This window comes from Scyliorhinus canicula, chromosome 3 (assembly GCF_902713615.1).
Source record: "Scyliorhinus canicula chromosome 3, sScyCan1.1, whole genome shotgun sequence".
NCBI lineage: Eukaryota > Metazoa > Chordata > Chondrichthyes > Carcharhiniformes > Scyliorhinidae > Scyliorhinus > Scyliorhinus canicula.
In genome coordinates, this window is record NC_052148.1 from 195,945,441 (window position 1) to 195,967,577 (window position 22,137).

The following is a 22,137-nucleotide window of genomic DNA, read 5'->3' on the forward strand; positions in this document are numbered from 1 at the left end:
TGTTGTATAAATTGCAGGAATTTGTCCTCCACAGCATTGTGTTAATTAGGTTGACCTAGTCTACATGTTAATGCAATTAATTACAAGTTCATTTTTCAGATTTCAGATTTATTCAAAATGCTAATTAATCGTGTTTCACTGTAGACCGTTGAAATTTTCAGAGTAGTAGTTTCTATTACCGTCTAAATATTGTTCCAAATGCTCATTCTGATGACCTTGTGGTTTGTTTTTTCTTTGGTAGGGTGTTACTATTTAGATGCAAGCTTGGAGTTTTGCAGTATACCGTCGTCAGACCATTTACAACAATAATTGCATTGTAAGTAATATTGTTTGAGAACAATGCATGAAAATATGTCAACTTTTGTTTTTCTTTAAACATTTTCTTAGGGGCTTCAAACACTTATTGTGCAACAATCTGTATTTTCTCCAATCTAGTACACTGTATTTGTTTGGTCATAGCATTGTCTCTTTATTGTGAATACCTAATGCATATGGATGAATACTTTACCGAGCACATTCTTTTAAAAATTTTTTTAAAAATTCTCCTCCTTTTTCACATTTTCTCCCAAATTTACACCCAGCAATAATAATCAGTAACAAATATGCCAATCCCCATATCAATAACAATGGGGCTGGTTTAGCACACTGGGCTAAATCGCTGGCTTTTAAAGCAGACCAAGCAGGCCAACAGCACGGTTCGATTCCCGTACCAGCCTCCCCGGACAGGCGCCGGAATGTGGCGACTCTGGGCTTTTCACAGTGACTTCATTGAAGCCTACTCGTGACAATAAGCGATTTTCATTTTCAATTTTTCATTTCATGATCCCATCCTCCCACCAAACCCCAAACATTAGCCCGCATGTTCACATAAACAAATGACAAAAAGGAATCGGGAATCACCCATAGTCACCAAAGTTAACACACATTGCCCCACTTCCCCCCTCCCACCCACCCCCCCCAACTAATATTCAATGTTATCCAGTTCTTGAAAGTGCATAATGAATAATGCCCATTCTTCCCCTCAGTTCAAACTTCACCTTCTCAAGAGTCAAGAATTCCAACAGGTCCCCCCGCCATGCCAGGGCACAGGGTGGAGAGGCTGCTCTCCGACCCATCTGGATCCGCCTTTGGGCGATCAACGAGGCGAAGGCTACAACATCTGCCTCTGCACCCGTTATCGAGCATCATTCTTTTGCACCATACTGACCGTCTGTGAATTGCCATTCTCTCCTATAAAGAGTCTCGTCGCACCCTGTCCAAGCCACCCTAGCTTTAATCTTTCCACCTTTTTGGTCTGCCAAGCAGTTCCAGCTGAACTCAACACTGATTTACAGAACGTTGTTCCATTTTCATGTTCTTCAGCCTTTAGGTATCTCCCTTGTTTTTCTGGCCGATTCTCCCAATGGTCTAATTTACCTTTTTTCATAACTAAATATAACTTGATCCATTGTCGTTTCTGTAACCTTTGGCTTCCAGGTTTCATTGTGCCTAAAACCTTTCATGTTGAATCTCAGCACAAAAGAAGGTATATTGTACCAGTGCCAGAAATCTTTCCAGTTTCAAATATATCTCCAATCCCTTTTGAAATTTACTATTGAAACTGCTTCTACCATCCATTCTAGACCATAAATCATTGTATAATAAAAATTACCTCCACTCCACTTCGTTTCCGATGATCTTAAATGTGTCCTTGGGGTGGGGAGGGCGGGCAGGGGAAGGTAAATTAAGCTCATTGGGTTCATCCTGCCAGTGGGAAACAGTTTATTTACTCAATCTTATTTACTCAATCAAAACTCTTGATAATTTTGAACATCACTATTAAATCACCCCTTAATATTCTCTGCTTTAACGAGAACAATTACAGCTTCACTACATGAAGTCCCTTATCCCCGGTACGGGCCGAGTAAATTATTTCTTCAGCTTTTCCAAGACCATCAGACAAAGCCCTTTGCACTTCTTTCCAACATCTGAATTTCTGATGTTGCTTTCTGAAAGTAGCTGTCACATTTGAACTATAAATCTGTACATTTTGTTCTCCAATCCTCTGGAATACATTCTGCTTTGCTAATTTTTAAAAATCCTTTTAAACAAGATTTGTCCTCCACCTTGACTGTCAGGATAATTCATTATATGTCAGTCAATCATCTTACTGTGCTCACCCCAGTCCAACGCCGGCATCTCCACATCATTATATGTCAGCCAATCTGTGATCTTTCATATGTTATTTGATTTCATTTCCAACATTTGCAACAAATAAATATCTATCTTGGCTATAAATAGACACCCTAACTTGATTAATGACTTATTTTGTTCTCTTGAGCAAGTTACTAGCAGTAAAGTTAATGTGTGTTGTTAGCTAATCACTGCATTTTTTCCCCATTGACGGAAAGGTCAAATAATACTTGTACACCCTGTTTTTAGGCACTTGAGGTGACTCTGAGATTAGTGTTTCATTGTCACAAAAATCTTCCAAATGCCAGTTTTACACTACATTTTTCTTCTTTCTCGAATAATGAACAAAAAATACCTCCTCGTGTGGTGATGGCTAATATATGTACCACTCCCTGTTCCTCTCTTGACAGACAGTAAAATCTGCACAAGAAGGAACTTGCTATGAATAAGTTTCTGAATACAACCAAGTAATTCATATTAGACAATATGAGCACAAAGGGCAAATGATTTTTCCAGTGGCAGACTGATAAATCCTTAAAATTGCTGGCAATGCCTAATACAAACCCTGCAACAAAATCCAGTTGCCAATAATTTGGGCTTGTATTCCAAAGAAAAAGAGTTCTGAGAGTAGTTGGAACTAAGTTGCACGGAAATTAGGTATGGTTACAACAAAAGTAATGACATTTGTTCAAATGCAAAGCATCCTAACAAACTACCAGTAAATTCCAAATGTTTTCAAATTATGCACATGATAATTACAGGCCATACATATAGTGTATATACACAACATCCCACGTTGCTTTGCCTATGTCCCACCTTGGTCTCAAAGAGGTGAAGCCTCTCTTCTTCCTTCAGCCAGCCTAGAAACGATGGATGAGTTCCAAATCCAGTTGTCCTCCAGGAGGAGGTGTTAATGTGCCAGTATGCAGATGCTATCCAAGCTCAGAACGGAATGAGTTCGCCCAAACTGAACAGTAATCTGAGCACGGAACCTGCTGCAGAGAACCCACGGGACACGAACACTGTAGAAATGTGGTTGATTGGGATGTTCCAGCTCCAGGCCTCACAAAGGTGAAGACATTGGAGCCAGGATGGAGATTCTGCCAAACATCCACCAAGTCGAAGGGCCTGATCAGGTCCCCCAATCTTCCCATCGATATTGCATGGCATGGGGCAATGGCATAGTTGCTAGCCATGGGAGTGCAATTCAAATCCCTTTAAAATGTGGGGCTAGCAAGGTAGCCACCCTGCCAGAATTTGAGACTAGGTGACTCGTAGATCCCAAAAGGAAAAGGCTGGAACATCACAGCAAGTCTGGCAGCATCTGTAGGGATAGAAAAGAGCTAACGTTTCGAGTCCTGGTGACCCTTTGTCAAAGGGTCCTTGCCAGTGCAGGAGCCATGTAGCTTCGACTCCCAGAGTGGCGTGGGTTTCCTGCAGGAACCACACAACACACTTCCCCCTCAAGGAGTGAGAAGATCTGAAACTTACACTGTGCTCTCTGCTGTTGTCGATGTTGAGGCTGACTATGGTTATCCTCCTCTCAAGAGCAGAGTGATACCACTACCATCTCCTTAATATGCGGAGGGAGTAGTGGGGTACGTATCCCTCCACTTCCTCAGGCTCCCAGCAAGGAACGTCTTCAGTCTGCACTGCTCATTCCAGTCCAAGTGAAATGAAAATGAAATGAAAATCACTTATTGTCACAAGTAGGCTTCAAATGAAGTTACTGTGAAATGCCCCTAGTCGCCACATTCTGGCGCCTGTTTTGGGAGGCTGGTATGGGAATTGAACCCGCACTGCTGGCCTGCCTTAGTCTGCTTTAAAAGCCAGCTATTTAGCCCTGTGCTCAACCAGACCCTTTTGCCATTTTGGGCCAAGCACACATACCGAATGAGCAGTGCCAACTCTGACCAACACTCAAGAGTCCGCTGGATTTTGTCATGGACACAGATTGAGTTCCAGAAATTCCCAGAGTTGCTCAAGGAGGATGAGGGGGGGTCCCGGTGGGAGGGAATGAGGGTTCCACTGGTGATGGACTCCAAATCACCCCAGTGTCCTCCACTGAGTCATTGTCTTCCGGGAAGTAGGCATCCAAGTCCAAACCCTTCACAACATTGCGTGGCAGATGGCTTGGACCCACACACCGACCCTGTCTGTCCTGATCCTATCACTAGGATCTACAACAGAGGGGTCGTCTCTTGGCTCCTCTGAGGGCACTGGGCTGGAGAGTCGCCTGGCGTGTCCAGAAAGAACTCTAATCTAATAGCCAAGGCACCTGGAGCAAAAGGTTCAGACAGAATGAGGGGTCTTGCTCGTTGCTGCTGTCACCTAGTGACCCAGCGTCTGGAGATTTGCCAATGTGGTCCACGGCCAGAATGGGTAGGCATCCAGACAGCTCCAGTTGTTGCTGGGTGGATTCAATCTCTAAGAGCGCACTCGCCCATGCCTCCAGGGTGCCCGATTCGGTTGGGGGAGACCATGATGGTGTATTGGAAACCCCCTTCCCTAATGGGGCAGAGTGGAGGGTTCCTCAAGGATGCCAACAGATCTTCCCTTTGCCCTCCTCTGCTTCAGAGGAGTGGCACCTCAGGCTCCTGTTCCAAGAAGGGTTTGCGGAAGGAGGGAGAGTTCTCTTTCACAAGAAGGCTCCCCTCTTTTCCCCTCCCCTATATCAGTACTCCTGCACCCAAACCTGGCCCTAGGGTGGAAATCACCCGCTGTAGTGGACGCTTGCTGAGTCTCAGGCGTGGTCACAGAATCAGGAGGGGTAACCATGAGCATGGGTTAGGTGCGCTCTCTCCCTGGGTGAGATTGCGATGGCTGTCAGAATTGACCCCCCTTGTGTTTGGAATGGAGTGGCAGGGGAGGTGCGACAGTGCAAGCTGCAGCTGCTGGGTATTACTGCAGCCTTGGAATTTTTCCTCATACCCCACCTCCTTGTAAGCATGGCACCGGATGTCATTCACAGTCCAGACGATGAGATAGGCAGCCTCTTCATGATACATTAAACTCCCCCACCGTGTACTCACAAGGGCAAGCGTGATTTTTTAAATCTGCCAGCAGAAGGAGTACGTGTGATGGAGGATAGCCTTCCTGAGGCCGAGCAGGATTAGCGCTACCCCGACCTCACCGTCCCCAATTAATGCAGATGGGGGAGGAAGAGCTCAACTGGGCGGGGAAAAGGGCTGGAGATTTAAGATTACAACCCGCTTCTCAGTGATCCACTGGCAGGAATGTCCTGCCACCATGTATCCTTTGAGGGCCAGGTGCACCACCTGCTCAAACGTCAGAAAAAACACGTCATTGCCATTCATCTTTGAGTCTGGAAAAATGGTGTTATGTTGGGACGGGTGTAGCACTTCACCCATGTTTTCTAATAATGAGAATAAATGGTAAAGAGGTTGCAGGACCGACAGGGGCTGACGAAGCAGCTGCTCCCACATAGGTCTTGGTAGACCCGGTCACTGGTGAAGGTGGTGCCCCCGTTTTGGAGTATAAGCTACACATACCCAAGTCTTCCAATTGTAACGGTGTAATGGACGGGGACAAAGATGCAAAGATGAGTTGTCATCCCAAATGTATATATATATAAAAGTGCAAAGACAGAAACAGGCAGGCAGACAAGAGGGAGGGCGAAAGAGCACACCGAGTGGTGGATGCCACTTGGTTGGCGGAGGGAGCTCTTGATGGATGAAGTCTTACTTTGGTTTTCCTACAGGGGGAGGAGGATGTCTTCACCTAGGCAGCTGTCACTGCTCAGGCACAGTCATTGAAACGGGATATTGACAAGAAGGTAAATTGATTCTTTACTGGGCAGCTATCCAGTATTTAAACAAGGAGTGGGGGAGGGGGGTCTTTAATTGAGCTGAAATTAATGGTTCGGTCACAAGCCCTCACACACAACCCTCTACTTGAAGTCTTGTGGTTTCTTCTGCCCTCTCCCTGCCAAACAGCTCACAGCACCTCAAATTTCCAAAGGCATCCACTGCAACATTTCTATTCAGAAAAATGCCTTTAGTAGTGTTGCAATCTTCCCCATGGTGGTCTTGTCTCTTCTCTCTTTCTTGCCACTAATTTCAAGGCCATTAGCCCTCGGGCTCCAGACCTTATAGTAGTAAATGCAGCAGTACTTGGATTGAGACAGAGGGCCTCCAATTGAAATTGATTAAATGGATTTGTTGAATAGATTGATCGTAGAGAGAGTTGCAGACCAGAAACTCCCAAATGTTCTTCTTGAAGTTTACAAAATTCAACCTCCTGAGTACAGAAACTATTCATCTCCTTGCTGTGAGGGAGTGTTGATTCACTGAGTTTAGGTTCAACGCTCTTCACTCACACCCAGTGTCTCATCTATCGCCTATTTATACTCTTGATGAAATAAAAGTCAATAAATTAAACAAAAGATCAAAAAGGAAAGGAGTGGACAGCCCCTGGTGGCACACTAACAAAAAATCAAAACTTCAAAGGAAACTAACAAAAATCAAAATATCATCCCAACCCCCGCAGAGCCCACCAATCACAGAAGGATCCCCTAATTTATTTATTTATTTTTATTAAGGGGCAATTTAGCATGGCCAATCCACCTACCTCGGACATCTTTAGGTAGTGGGGGTGAAACCCATGCAGACACGGGGAGAATGTGCAAACTCCACACAGGCGGTAACCCGGGGCCGGGATCGAACCCGTGTCCTTGGCGACGTGAGGCAGCAGTGCGCACTGTGCCTCAGTGCTACCCTCAAGGATGCCCAATTTAGATGTGTTCAAATACCATCACCTGTTTCCCGTAACAATGTAATTGACATTAACAAACCGTAACAAAATGTATTTGATGAGGCATTTACAGAATCTCTTAATTTAAACTTTTGACAACACCATGATCTTTCAAATTAGTCGGAAAGAAATAAAATGATATTTTAAAATTTCTCTCTCACACTATAATACAACCAAACATTAATAGATCCCATAATCCCCCTTCTTTAAACAAAAAGCCTTTGCTTCTTTACCAGGTATAAATAATTACCTTGTAACATAGATACATAGAAGGTAGGAGCAGGAGGAGGTCTTTTGGCCCTTCAAGCCTGGCTCCCCAATTTATTTTTTTAAAATAAATTTAGAGTACCCAATTTTTTTTTGCCAATTAAGGGGCAATTTAGCGTGGCCAATCCACCTAACCTGCACATATTTGGGTTCTGGGGGTGAAACCCACGCAGACATGGGGAGAATGTGCAAACTCCACACGGACAGTGGCCCAGGGCCGGGATTCGAACCCAGGTCCTCAGCGCTGCAGTCCCCGTGCTATCCACTGTGCCACATGCCGCCCTGCTCCCCCATTTAGCATGATCATGGCTGATCATTCAACTCAATAGCCTAATCCTGCTTTGTCCCCATAACCTTTGATCCCATTTGCCCCGAGTGCTATATCCAGCCGCCTCTTGAACATATTCAATGTTTTAGCATCAACTACTTCTTGTGGTTTTAGCATCAACTACTTCTTGGGGTAATGAATTCCACAGACTCACCACTCTTTGGGTGAAGAAATGTCTCCTCATATGACAGTCCCACGATCCCTGGAATCAGTCTGGTAAACCTTCCCTCGAGAGCAAGAACATCCTGCCACAGAAAAGGAGACCAAAACTGCACACACTATTCCAAGTGTGGCCTCACCAAGGCCCTGTATAATTGTAACAACACATCCGTGCTCCTGTACTTGAAACCTCTCTCAATGAAGGTCAATATAACATTAGCCTTCTTTACCGCCTGCTGCACCTGCATGCTTGCCTTCAGCGACTGGTGCACAAGGACATGCAGGTCCCGCTGCACACTCCCTTCTCCCAATTTACAACCGTTCAGGTAGTAATCTGCCTCCCTGTTTTTGCTTCCAAAGTGAATAGCCTCACACTTATCCAAATTATACTGCATCTGCCATTGATTTGCGCACTCGCCCAACCTGTCCAGATCATGCTGTAGGATCTCTGCATCCTTGTCACAGTTCACCCTCCCACCTAATTTGGTATCATCTGCAAACTTTGTGATGTTATATTTTGTTCCCTCATCCAAATCATTAATATATATTATTTTTTAAAAATAAATTTAGTGTACCCAATTCATTTTTTGCCCAATTAAGGCGCAGTTTAGCGTGTTCAATCCACCTACCTTGCACATCTTGGGGGAGAAATCCACGCAAACACGGGGAGAATGTGCAAACTCCACATGGACAGTGACCCATAGCCGGGATCGAACCTGGGACTTCAGTGCCATGAGGCAGCAGGGCTAACCCAATGCGATACCGTGCTGCCCCATTAATATATATTATGAATAGCTGGGGTCCCAGCACCGATCCCTGTGGCTCCCCACTGGTTACCGCCTGCTAATTTGAAAGGACCCATTAATTCCTACTCTTTGTTTCCTCTCTGCCTACCACTTTTCTATGCACCTCAATACACTTCCCCCAATCCCATACCCTTTAATTTTACAGAATAATCTCTTATGCGGGACTTTGTCAGACGCCTTCTGAAAGTCCAAATATACCACATCAACTGGCTCCCCCTTGTCGACTGTACTAGTTTTTTTTAATACTTTTATTCTCCTTTTTCACATTTTCTCCCAAATTTACACCCACCAACAATAAACAATAACTAGTAACAAATATGTCAATTCCCATATCAATAACAACAATCCCATCCTCCCACCAAACCTCAAATATTAGCCCACATGTTCACATAAACAAGTGACAAAAAGGAATCAGGAATCACGAATAGTCACCATTGACACACACTGGTTCCCCTCCCCCAAACCCCCCCCCCCCCCCCCCCCCCTTCCCCCCCCCCAACCAATTAATGTTCGATGTTATCCAATTCTTGAAAGTGCATAATGAATAATGCCCACGAATTGTAGAACCCCCCCACCCCCATCCTTCCCCTCAGTTAAAGAGCCAAGAATTCCAACAGAACCCCCGCCACGCCAGGGCACAGGGTGGAGAGGCTGCTCTCCAACCCATCAGGATCCGCCTTCGGATCATCCTCGCCCTCGTGAGGTGTGCTCTGTATACCACCTTCAACTGTATCAGCCCCAACCTTGCGCACAAGGTGGAGGCATTCACTCTCCGGAGCACCTCACACCAGAACCCCTCCTCTATAACCTCTCCCAGCTCTTCCTCCCACTTTGCTTTGATCCTTTCCAGTGGTGCCTTCTCCTCTTCCAAAATAGCTCCGTAAACCGCTGACACTGCCCCCTTCTCCAGTCCCCCTGTCATCAGCATCTCCTCCAGCAATGTGGAGGCCGGCTCCACCGGGAAGCTCTGTATCTCCTATCTGGCAAAATCGCGAACCTGCATGTATCGAAACATTTCCCCCTGCTCCAGCCCATACTTCGCTTCCAGCTCCTTCAATCCTGCAAACCGACCCCTAAGAAACACATTTTTTAGAATCTTAATCCCCTTCTCCTCCCATTTCCAAAAATTTCCATCCCACTTCACTGGTTCATATCTGTGGTTCCCCCAAATCGGCATTTCCCTTGACCATGCCCCCAAACCGAAGTGTTGGCAAAACTGCCTCCAAATTCTCAATGAAGCTATTATTACCGGACTCCCTGAGGATTTCCCCGGGGCCATTGGGAGCGGCGCAGTTGCTAGTGCCCTCAATCCCGACCCCCTGCACAAACTCTCCTCCATTCTGACCCACTGGGAATCAACCCCTCTGACCCAGCTCCGCACCTTCTCCACATTCGCCGCCCAGTAATAATATATCAGGTTCAGAAGACCCAACCCCCCTGCCTGCCTTCCTCTCTGCAGCAGCACCTTTCTAACTCTGACCACCTTCCCATCCCATGTGAACGAAGAATTAATTCCTTCAATCTCTCTGAAAAATGGCTTTGATAATCAGCAGGCATTGGAAAATAAACAGAAATTGTGGCAACGCGTTCATTTTAACCGCCTGTATCTGACCCGCCAGTGACAGAGGGAGATCATCCCACCTTGCCTGATCAGCTTTCACTCTCCCCACCAAACTCGAAATGTTGTACCTATGGAGCCCCCCCACTCCTGAGCAACCTGCACCCCCAGGTATCTAAAGTGAGCCCCTGCCCTACGGAATGGCAGAACCCCCACCCACTGTCCCCACCCCCGGTCGAGACACCACAAAATACTCACTCTTGTCTAGATTTAGTTTGTACTCCGAGAAAGACCCAAACACCCAAAGCAGCTCCAATATTCCCCCTATTGAGACACACAGTTCCGACACGTGTAACGGCAAGTCATCGGCATATAAGGAAACCCTATGTACCCCCCCCCCCCCCCCCCCCCCCCCCCCCCCCCCCCCCCGCATTATTCCTTTCCATACCCCCGAACTTCTTAATGCGATGGCCAACGGCTCAATCGCGAGTGCAAGCAGCAGGGGAGGGATATAGACATCCCTGCCTAGTCCCACGGTGGAGGACAAGTATCTCGAGCTGATGTTGTTTGTGCGGACACTCGCCCTCGGTCTAAAAATCTTGGTCCAATCCCAAACCGCTCCAGAACTGCCATTAAGTACCCCCATTCTACCTGGTCAAACGCCTTCTCAGTGTCCAATGCCACAACCACCTCTGTTTCCTTCCCCTCCCCTACATTCAATACCCTTATAATGTTTGAAAAGAGCTGCCTCCCTCTCACGAACCCCATCTGATTTTCACCTATCACCTTCGGGAGGCACTCCTCCAGCCTACCCGCCAGTACCTTCCCCAATACTTTTGTGTGCACGTTTAAAAGTGATATGGGCCTATACGACCCACACTCCGTCGGGTCCTTATCTTTTTTAAGCAACAGGGAAATCGATGCCTGCCCCAAAGTTTGTGGCATCACCCCCTTCCCTATCTTCAAACATCCCCACCATCAGGGGTGCCAACTTATCCTTGAATTTTTAATAATATTCCACTGTAAACCCATCCGGCCCTGCCACCTTCCCCGACTGCATCCTCCCAATCGCATCTTTTATCTCCTGCTCCATTATCGCTCCTTCTAATGTAGCCCTGTCCCCCTCCCCTAACCTTGGGTACTCCAACCCATCTAAAAATTCCTGCATTTGCCGGTCTCCCCCAGGTGTCTCTGACCTGTACAACCTCTCATGAAATTCCTCAAAAGACATTGTTAATCAAATCCAGAGGCACCACCAACTTCCCTGCCCTGTCCCTCACCTGAACAATTTCTCTTACCGCTGCCTCCCTCTGAAGCTTATCTCCATGTTCGTAAACTACACCCCTTGCTCGCCTCAGTTGGCGCACTCGCCTTCGACTATCTAGTCGGTCAAAGCTTGCCTGCAGTTCCTTCCTCTTTTCCAACTTTGCTGGGTCCCCATCTTCTGCATAACTCCTATCTACCTCCAACATCTCATCTATTACCCTCTGCCGCTCCAACCTCTCCTCTTTGTCCACCCTGGCCTTAAATAAGATCACCTCACCCCTCATCACCGCCTTTAGAGCCTCCCAGACAACTGCCTTCGACAGCTCACCTGTACAGTTGAAACCTACATATTCCTTAATTACCTTTTAAATTTTCTCACCGAACCCTGGGCCCCCCCAAAAGCCCCACATCCAGTTTCCACCCCGGCCTCTGCGCTATCTTCTTCTCCAGTACCATATCCACCCAATGCGGAGCATGATCTGACCCTGCAATTGCCGAGTATTCCAACCCCTTAACCCCAGCCAGCAAAGCCTTCCCCACCATGAAAAAGTCGATCCGCGTGTATAACTGTTCTAGTTACATCTTCAAAGAATTCCAACAGCTTTGTAACACAAGGCATCCCTCTTCCAGCACAACAGTCTGACAATTCATGATATGTATATACGTATTTTATTTTGGAAATTCCACTTCCTTCCAACATTTCCTTTATGCTAGCAAGGTGAATCCTCAGCCTTTTTTCAGTGGCAGACTTTGTCAAATAAACATTCTCCCTAAGAGAATGGTTACCAAGAGAATGGTTACCACGTAGCATTCTATGGACACATTTTTTTCACATTGTCCCTTAAATAGGATTTCCTTCTAATTCCTCCAATTAGACAAGTTAAAATTACTCTAAAGTCAATAAGGAATTAAACCAGATTGACCACCTAAGCACCTCAAATGACAACGGCAACCTCAGCCTTGTCGACCCGACAAAGTCCTCTGTAGTAACTTTTAGGGGCTTGTACCAATATTGGGAGCACTGTCTCTTAGACTAGTCAAGCAATAGTCCAACACAATCATACTCACAGAATCATACCGTACACATAATATCCTAGACACCCCCATCACTATCCCTGGGTATGACCTGCCCCACCGCAGGATAGACCAAGCAGAAGTAGTGGCACAGTGGTATACAGCGGGAAGGAGTTGTCCTTAACATCAACTCCAGGCCCCTGACGTCTCATGGCACTAAGTCAAACATGGGCAAGGAAGCTTGCTGCTGATTACCATGTACCCCACCCCCTCAGCTGATGAGTCAGTACGCCATGTTGAATACCACTGGCGGAAGCACTGAGGGCAGCAAGGGCACAGAATGTAATCTGGGTGGGAGACTTCAATATTCATTACCAAGAGTGGCTCAGTAGCACCATTACTGACTGGGCTGGCCGTGCCCTAAAGGACAGCGCCGAGACTTGGTCCTTGGCAGGTGGTGAGGGAACCAACAAGAGGAAAAAACATATTTGACTTCATCCTCCCTGACCTGCCTGTCGCAGATTACGCTATCTATGACCGTATCAGTAGGAGTTACCACTACACAATCTTTGTGGAGACCAAGTCCCATCTTCACATCGAGGATACCCTCCATCGTTGTTGTGTGGTACTATCACTGTGCTGAATAAGGGAGATTTAGATCTGGCAGCTCGAGATTGGGCAACTATGAGGCGCTATGCGTTATCAGCAGCAGTGAATTGTACTCTACCACAATCTGTAACCTCATAGAAACACAGAAAATAAGAGCAGGAGTAGGCCATTCGACCTTTCGAGCCTGCTCCGCCATTCATTATGATCATGGCTGATCATCCAACTCAATGGCCTGTTTCTGCTTTCCACAACCTGGAATATCGTCCACTCTACCATTGCCACCAAACCAGGGGATCAACCCTGGTTCAATGAAGAGTGCAGCAGGGACTGCCAGGAACATCACCAGGCATAACTAAAATGGAGGTACAGTATCAACCTGGTGAAACTACAACTCGGGGCTACTTGCATACCAAGCAGCAAGTGATGGGCAGATCTGAATGATTCTACAACCAATGGATCAGATCTAAGCTCTGCAGTCCTTCCACATCCAGTTGTGAGTGGTGGTGGACAATGAAACAACTCTCAAATATCCCCGTCCTCCATGATGGGGAACCCCAGCACATCAATGTAAAAGACAAGGCTGAAGAATTTGCTACAATCTTCAGCCAGAAATGTCAAGTGGGTGATTTATCTCTGCCTCCTCCGGAGCTCCCCAGCTTCATAGATGCCAGTCTTCAGTCCATTTGATTCACTCCACGTGATATCAAGAAATGACTGAAGGCACTGTAGACTACAAAAGCTATGGACCCTGACAATGTTTCTGTAAATAACCTGAAGACTTGAAGAACGTGCCATGCCCCTAGCCAAGCTGTTCCAATACTGGCATCTACCCAGAAATGTAGAAAATTGCTCAGGTATGTCTTGTACACACAAAACAAGACAAATCCAATCCAGCCAATTACTGCTCCATCAGTCTATTCTCAACTGATGGAAGGGGTTATCAGCATTGCTTATCAAGCAGCATTAGCTTCGCAACAACGTGCTCACTGATACTCAGTTTGGTTCTGCCAGGATCACTCCGCTCATGACATCATTTACAGCCTTGGTCCATACATGAACAAAAGTGCAGAACTCCAAAGGTGAGGTGAGAGTGACGACCCCTGACATCAAGACAGCATTTGACCAAGTGTCAAGGAACCCCAGCAAAACTGAAGTCATTGGGAATCGAGAGGAAACTCTCTGCTAGTTGGAGGTGGAGCGAGCACAAAGGATGATGGTTGTGGTTATTCAAAGCCAATCATCTTGGTTTTCAGACATCACTGCAGAAGTTCCTCAAAGGGAGCGTCTTAGCTCCAGCTGCTTCATCATAAGGTCAGATGTGCGGCTGTTCGCTGATGGTAGTGAAATGTTCAGCCCCATTTGTGACTCCTCGGATACTGAAGCAGCCCATGTCAAAATGCAGCAATACCTGGACAATATCCACTCAGCTTAGGCTGACAAATGGCAAGTATTGTGTCACAAGTGCCAGGAAATGACCATCTTCAACAAGAGAGAGTCTAGCCACCACGTCTTGACTTCAATAGCATTACCACGACTGAATCCTCCAATATCAACATCCTGTAGGTTGCCATTGATCAGAAACTGAAGTGGACGAGCCATACAAAAACTGTGGTACAAGAACAGGTCAGAGGCTGGAAATCTTGTGGGTAACTTGCTTTTTGGCTCCCCAAAGCTTGTCCATCATCTACAAGGCATGTGTCTGGAATGTGATGTGGAATACGCTCCACTTGCCTGGTGAGTGCAGCTCCAAAATATGCAACAGCTTGACTCTATCCAGGACAAAGCAGCCTCCTTGATTGTCATCCATCCACAAACACCACCGGCACATAGTGGCAGCCATGTATACCATCGGTCAAGACTCCTTAGACAACACGTTCCAAACCAATGATTGATGCCAACCAAAAGGACAAGGGCAGCAGACACATGGAAACACCAACTCCTGAAAGTTCCCCTCCAAGCCACTCCGCATCCTGGCTTGGAAATATATCGCCGTTCCTTCACTTGTCACTGGATCAAAATTCTGGAACTCTTTCCCCCACAGCAATGTGGGTGTACCTACACCAGGTAGACTTCAGCGGTTCAGGGGGGCAATTAAGAATGGGCAACAAGTGCTGGCTGAGCTAGCGAGGTCCACATCCCAGGAATGGATAATTTTTAAAAACTATATCCTATATTTATTGCTTCTGCTAACGCTAGTGCCTTGTCAGGTAAGCTGCTTTTTATTTTCTTCCCAGACCAGTGGACATTTTTTATACTTTTCCACCAGGAATATAAATAAATCCTGCTCTGCTTGGATATCCATCTGGAAAATTGACAAACTAACCTAATTTCTTCTGGATCATCCAAGGGTGGAAACCTCATGCACATTTCTCCAGATTTAATTTCTTTACTGTTCTACTTTCTCAATTATAGCATGTTTGATTATAGTACTATGTTCCAGTATGTCATAGGTGGCATCAGGTCTGGTCTGAGTGAACAACCAGTTCAACTATCTAATCAAACTTCTGAATTGGTCTGGTTCTTCCTCGGTTGCAAGATCCTCTTTCTATGACGACCTGGCCTAATTTATGGGGATGCGATTAACATTTTATGAGTGAGAGTGTTGATTCACTCCTGACTTATTCTGCTTAATGTCTAATCCTATATATTTAAAGTCCCTGAAGCCTGACTTCCTTCTTATTTTGTCTATCGCCCATTGCTCAAATTCTGCAGAACCTCCCCACAGAAAACCATCACAGTGTGTTATGAAGATGCCTACTAGTTTCTCCTTGTGATACCAATTGCTGGATCTAACTAAGAAATACCATACTCTTGATGCATTATTCAACCTATAAACATACTTTCTGCAGTCTCGTCCAAATCATCAGCTTCTTCAGATGGTTTCGCAACCACTTACATTTGAAATTTCTCACAATGCAAAATGCAGTAGGTGAGTCCACCTGACAGCTTGATCACCAACTCTTTCTTCAAAATCCCAAGCCACAATCTCGCTCCAGCAGTATATGTGCCATCAGGAAGTACCTTTTCTGTGCATATCCACCTGTGTGGTAACACTGGCTGTCCCCTGTCTGCTATTTCAGTGTACACACCTAATTCTTGCCAACTCTATTTTTTATTTCTCATCCTTTATCAACTTATCTTAACTTGGGCAGCACGGTGGCGCAGTGGGTTACTGTCCGTGTGGAGTTTGCACATTCTCCCGTGCTTGCATGGGTTTCACCCCCACAACCCAAAGATGTGCAGGTTAGGTGGATTGGCCACCTTAAATTGCCCCTTAAATGGCAAAAAATAATTGGGTACACTAAATTAAAAATAAATAAACTTATCTTAACTTAAGACTTGAGTCTTTTTCTCAAGACTTTTTTCCTAGGGCCATGAATACATCCTGGTCCACATCCAGAACACTTTTTTGGCCTCCATATCTCTACCATATTTTGCCAATCCATGGGTCTTATTCTTCTGTCCCTCATCTTGCGCATTCAGCGGGTGTTTTATTTGTTGGTGACTTTTCCTGCTCTCTGGATGGTATCCCTCCATTCACTGGCTCCTACCATAAATGTTACTCTAGTGCCACCTTTGGGTAGTTGTCCTTTGGGATAACTAGCTTTATCTTGCACTTCAGCATAATTTTGTTCATATTCAGCCATCCCTTTATCTGGCATAACCTGCTTCTTGTAATGGTGTACGTGAATTACATGGAGCCTCTCCAATTTCTGTTACCTATTCAGATTTAATAAATGAATAATTGGTGCGAATTAGCCTAAAGGAATATACATTAACCATTTGATTGCAATGTCACAAAATTACTGCTTTTCCATCACTCCCTAAACCACCTTACCCAGTCCATTCTATTCTTTCTGTTTTGTAATATACCATGTTCCCTGGAATAAAATTGATTTCTGATGGCCTTTTGCAGTGCCATAAGGCTCGCCACACTTTCTCTGAAACCTCAGACTTGATAAATGCCTTACTCTCTGCATGCAGAGCATTCAAATGTTCAGAAAAAGTTTAACTGATCGTAGTCCCTTCCATGGCCAGAGGAAGACCCTACATTACCAAAGGTATTTTGGGATTTCTCCCATAATGCAATTGATAGGGACTGTAGCCCCCAACCATTGAGAAGAACTTGCCAGAAGTGAATTCTTCGCATGAACTCCGCAAACCAGGGCAGGTGTCTGCTTAGAGCTCAATTTGTGAAGCATTTCATCAACTACTGCATGATTTCTTTCCAACCCCATTATTAATGGGGCTTTGCGCTACTGTGTTCATCACTGTGATGTTCACATTTTCGCACATACTTTTAAATTCATTGTTGGCAAATTCCCCCCACATTATCAGTTCAAAATTTCACTGGTGCTTCCTGTCCAGTTCCCATCCATTTTTCCATTATCTTGTCCATAGCTACCTTTTTGTCTTTACTACATATTACTGCTGACAGACTGAATCTGGTTGCCAAGAATGTCCTATACCTTCGCGTCCATTGCTACAATTTCAGTAAAGTCTTTTGCTAATGGGAGACTTACTATGGGCCGTGATGGTGTCCTTTTTTTTTGCATGTGATTTCACTTTTCTTTGATCTCTTTTATTAGTTTAGTATATTCATCTTCCATTATCCTGCATTCTTTGATAGATTTTTAGTAGACCGGATGGATGGCAAACTGCTGATGTAGTTTTAAAACAATTTGCATTTTACTCTTTAAACTCTAACCCCCGATGCCACTGACACTTTCTTTAATGCTGTGATGAGAAATGTTAGGCCTTCCCGGGTCACTGTGTGGAGTTTGCACATTCACCCCGTGTTTGTGTGGTATTCACCCCACAACCCAAAGATGTGCAGGGTAGGTGGATTGGCCACGCTAAATTGCCCCTTAATTGGAAAAAATAATTGGGTATTCTAAATTTATTAAAAAAAGAAACGTTAGGCCTTGTTGAGCAGATACAATAATGTCCCGAATGTGTAAATTGTAAATCAACAGATTTCCCAAAAACAATTTCTTTGAGCCTTTCCCATCGATGGACAACTCCACACTAAGAGTATTTCACAGTATACTACATCTGTCCTAATAAAATGGTTTACTCTGGCTATTTTTAAAATTATAAATTTAGAGTACCCAATTATTTTTCCCAATTAAGGGGCAATTTAGCATGGCCAATCCACCTAACCTGCAGAATTTTAGATTGTGGGGGTGAAACCCGTGCAGACACTGGGAGAATGTGCAAACTCCACATCGACAGTGACCCGGGGCAGGACCGAACACGGGTCCTCAGCGCCGTAGGCAGCAGTGCTAACCACTGTGCCACCATGCTCGCCGACCCTGGCTATTTTACATGGAATCATCACTCTGTTTCGTGACTTTCATAGAACATAGAACAGTACAGCACAGAACAGGCCCTTCGGCCCTCAATGTTGTGCCGAGCCATGATCACCCTACTCAAACCCACGTATCCACCCTATACCCATAACCCAACAACCCCCCCCCCCTTAACCTTACTTTTATTAGGACACTACGGGCAATTTAGCATGGCCAATCCACCTAACCCGCACATCTTTGGACTGTGGGAGGAAACCGGAGCACCCGGAGGAAACCCACGCACACGGGGAGGACGTGTAGACTCCACACAGACAGTGACCCAGCCGGGAATCGAACCTGGGACCCTGGAGCTGTGAAGCATTTATGCTAACCACCATGCTACCCTGCTGCCCACGTTCACGTATTATTATCCCCAAACCTTGTTATGTGTCATTTCAAAAACCCTTGTTATTCAATTTAAGATTATTCATCTTGTAATGATATTTGTCAAGCATCTGATTACCATTCTTTTGTAATTCCTGGGGTTAATTTGTCTGCCATAGCTACCCAATTCCTGTTGTTTATTAGAACTGCGAAAAGGGACTGTATCCTCATTTTGTTTTTGTCTGTGTTTCTTTTGTATTGATGATTGCACACCATTTCTAAACGGTCTCAATGCTGCCAGTATTGAATCCTGCATCTTTTGTGTTACTGCTGAATGTTCCATTGTTGCTATAAAAGTGACTGGGAATGAATGTTTCCTCAGATTCTTTATTAAAGCTTCATACATCTGTTTCAAATGGGTATCTATTTGAGAATCTTGTCGAGACAAGGAGCCTATCCATATTCAGTACCCCAGCACAATCCTACAATTGAAACCAAGCACTGAAGGGATGCCCAAATAGAATTTCTGCAATCTGTTATTATATAATCTGTTAAATTCCATTCTACGGAATAACCAACCATCCTTCTACGTTTATAAAAATCTGACCATGCCTCATATGCATTTAGCAGATCACCTTTCTTATAAACTTCATCCAGAAATTTTAAGAGATTATCCAAATCTTCCTCCTTTTCTAAATGATGAGCCTCTGGCTCCAAAAACTCTTATGTGCCTCATGGGAAATAGAAGTACCAAGGCCATACTTTACTTTTCCTTCAATAAGGATGTAATCTGTGTCTATATATCCACTTAATTCTCCTATTGGTCATTAGGTTCAGCTTCTCACAATAAAGGTGGACAATCATATCTTGATACTTTACACTTGGTTTCAGCCATTTCTCTATAATCTTCTGTCTGAAAAAGTATCTTGGTTTCCGATCTTCACCTTTAGGCCAACCATTGTCTGCTACCAATGTTAACAGGATCCACACCGGGTGGTGAAGTCAAAACTAAGACAGAGCTTTTCCTTGTTGCGAGAGTTTATTGACTTTGTTCAGTGTCAACACGTCTCACTCGCACTCAGTGTCCCATCTATCCTCTATATGAAATCGCTTATTGTCACAAGTAGGCTCCAAATGAAGTTACTGTGAAAAGCCCCTAGTTGCCACATTCCGGCGCCTGTTCGGGGAGGCTGTTATGGGAATTGAACCGTGCTGCTGGCCTGCCTTGGTCTGCTTTCAAAGCCAGCGATTTAGCCCTGTGTTACATGTGTTCTAACACCCATTATGTGTTTCCTGTAACAATGTAATTGATATTAACAAGCCTTAATAAATGTAATTGATACGACATTGACAACATCCAGGCTTAGCATGACAGAATGCCAGGCAATGATTATTTTGAACCAAAGAGGCCCAACAAACTTCCCTCTGACAATCAGCAGCACTATTGCTAGGTGTCTCAACTTCACTATTTCAATGTTTCTCCAGCATTTACAAATTTTAAATTGGGTCTAACCACTGGATTGGATAAACATCACCATGTTTAGAAAAACAGGGCAGAGGCTGAGCACTTTGTGACGAGTGAAATGAGGAGGCAATATAAAATAAAAGGTGCAGCTCTAAAGTGGATATGGGGCAGAGGGACCAGGGTGTATATGTGCAGACGCGATTGAAGGTGGCTGGACAGGTTGAAAGTGTAATTAATAAAGTATACAGTAGCCTAGGCTTTATCAATAGGGCATAGGAAGGGGTGGCAGGGTGGTGCAATGGTTAGCACTGCTGCCTCACAGCTCCAAGGACCCGGGTTCCAACCCAGGTCACTGTCCGTGTGGCGTTTGCACATTCTCCCCACGTCTGCGTGGGTCTCGCCCTTACAACCCAAAAATGTGTAGGGTAGGTAGATTGACCACAATAAATTGCCCCTTAATTGGAAACTTCTTTTTAAAAAAATAGGGCATAGCATATAAAAGCAATGACTTTAGGAAGCGTGTGAAGGCATTAGAGACGGTGCAGAAACGATTGAAGTGAATGGTTCCAGGGTTGAGGAATTTCAGTTTTGAAAATAGATTGGAGAATTTGGGACTGTTTTCCTCGAAGAGGAGGAAGCTGAGAGAAGACTGGCTGCAATCCCAGCAGAAGCCACTTCCTCTAATTGGCTGGTAGTTCTCACAGGTGGAATTTCCTCCCAGATGGGGACAGAAACCACAACCTGAGCCACTTAATAGCTAAATGGCAATTTAATCAGGTTTTTTCCCACCACTGTGGAGGACTTTTAAACTGGGGTGAAAAAAATCTGGACATTCTTTGACTGCAAGACTGGACTGAAGGAAACACACATAACTGATGTAAATAAATTTACTCTGACCATCTTTTGTGGTCCCTTCTCCAAGTGCACCCAAAGCCCCCCCATCCCAAAAACCATCACCACACACAGCCTTTCCATTGTTAGAGATTCAACATGGGAGACAGAGAGTTCACTCTATATGAGTTCCATGATTAACCAACAGAAAGTTCCATGATTAACCAACAGAAAGTATGATACAGTGGGATGGGATTTCTACAATAGCCTCTTCTTGGCAAGAGCAATTAAGAGTTGGGAGATGATGGCAGGAACCAATTAAGTGCTGATGAACAATTGGCATTTAAACTGGGGCTTTTTGAAGTGAGTCCAGCAATAGAGCAATAAGTCTGTTCAATATCATCCATTTCTTTCAAACGAAATGGACATTCACAGTCTGAAAGTTGGAATTTCCCAGTTATGACAAGTATATAAACCAAATGGTTCAGATAATTCAAGGCAGTACCCAGAGAAGGATTCAGCAGGCCACTCTAGAATAAACAGAAAAATTATTTTATGAGCTACACTTTAGCATTTCTGCATTCAAGCTTGAGTAGGCAAACAAGTATGTTATCAAATAGCACACAAAGCACTAATTGGTGGATGTTGTAAAATATATTTTTCCTTCTCCCAAAGAATCTGCGAACTAGTTGGAGTTTATGATGAGGGCAATTTCAGCTTCAAAAATGCTTGGACGTACTTGGTTATAATTAACAATCTTTCACAAATAGTAAGTCTTACTATAAGTTTTTATGTTATTTGTTTGTTGCCTTTGAATCAAATATTTTGAGCCGATTTATCTGCTGTGTTGATCTCAAATTTAGCATTAGATGTTCTGTGATATTTGGCTGAATTCTCTTTTCCCGCCTTCCCTATATTGACAACTGAGATTATAATAACCACTCCAATTATGTTTGCTGCAGGGAATCTACACATTCTTACATTTGTAGTTATGAAATCAATTGTACCTGCGTTATCCCCCGCCAAGAAAATATGTTTTTAACTTGAATCTGGTATTTATGTTGCATAAGGATCATCAAGTATAGGGTATTTTTATTTGATCACCCTTTTAAAAACGAGTATTGTTTTGTTCCTTGAAGAAAGCTAACACTCTATTACAAATATTCAGAAAACGTTCTTAGTTGTACCAACAATGTAAATTAAAGCATATGCAT

General features: G+C 44.6%; 1 protein-coding gene across 1 annotated transcript in view; it reads left to right on the plus strand.

Moving 5' to 3' along the window:
* tmem184c (transmembrane protein 184C) overlaps nt 1–22,137 on the plus strand; it is a 68,457-nt gene that overhangs the window by 18,864 nt on the left and 27,456 nt on the right. Inside the window, exons 5-6 of the mRNA XM_038791960.1 lie at nt 242–316; nt 21,599–21,692. Coding sequence (XP_038647888.1) covers nt 242–316; nt 21,599–21,692 — 169 coding nt within the window. The remainder of the gene's footprint in view (nt 1–241; nt 317–21,598; nt 21,693–22,137) is intronic.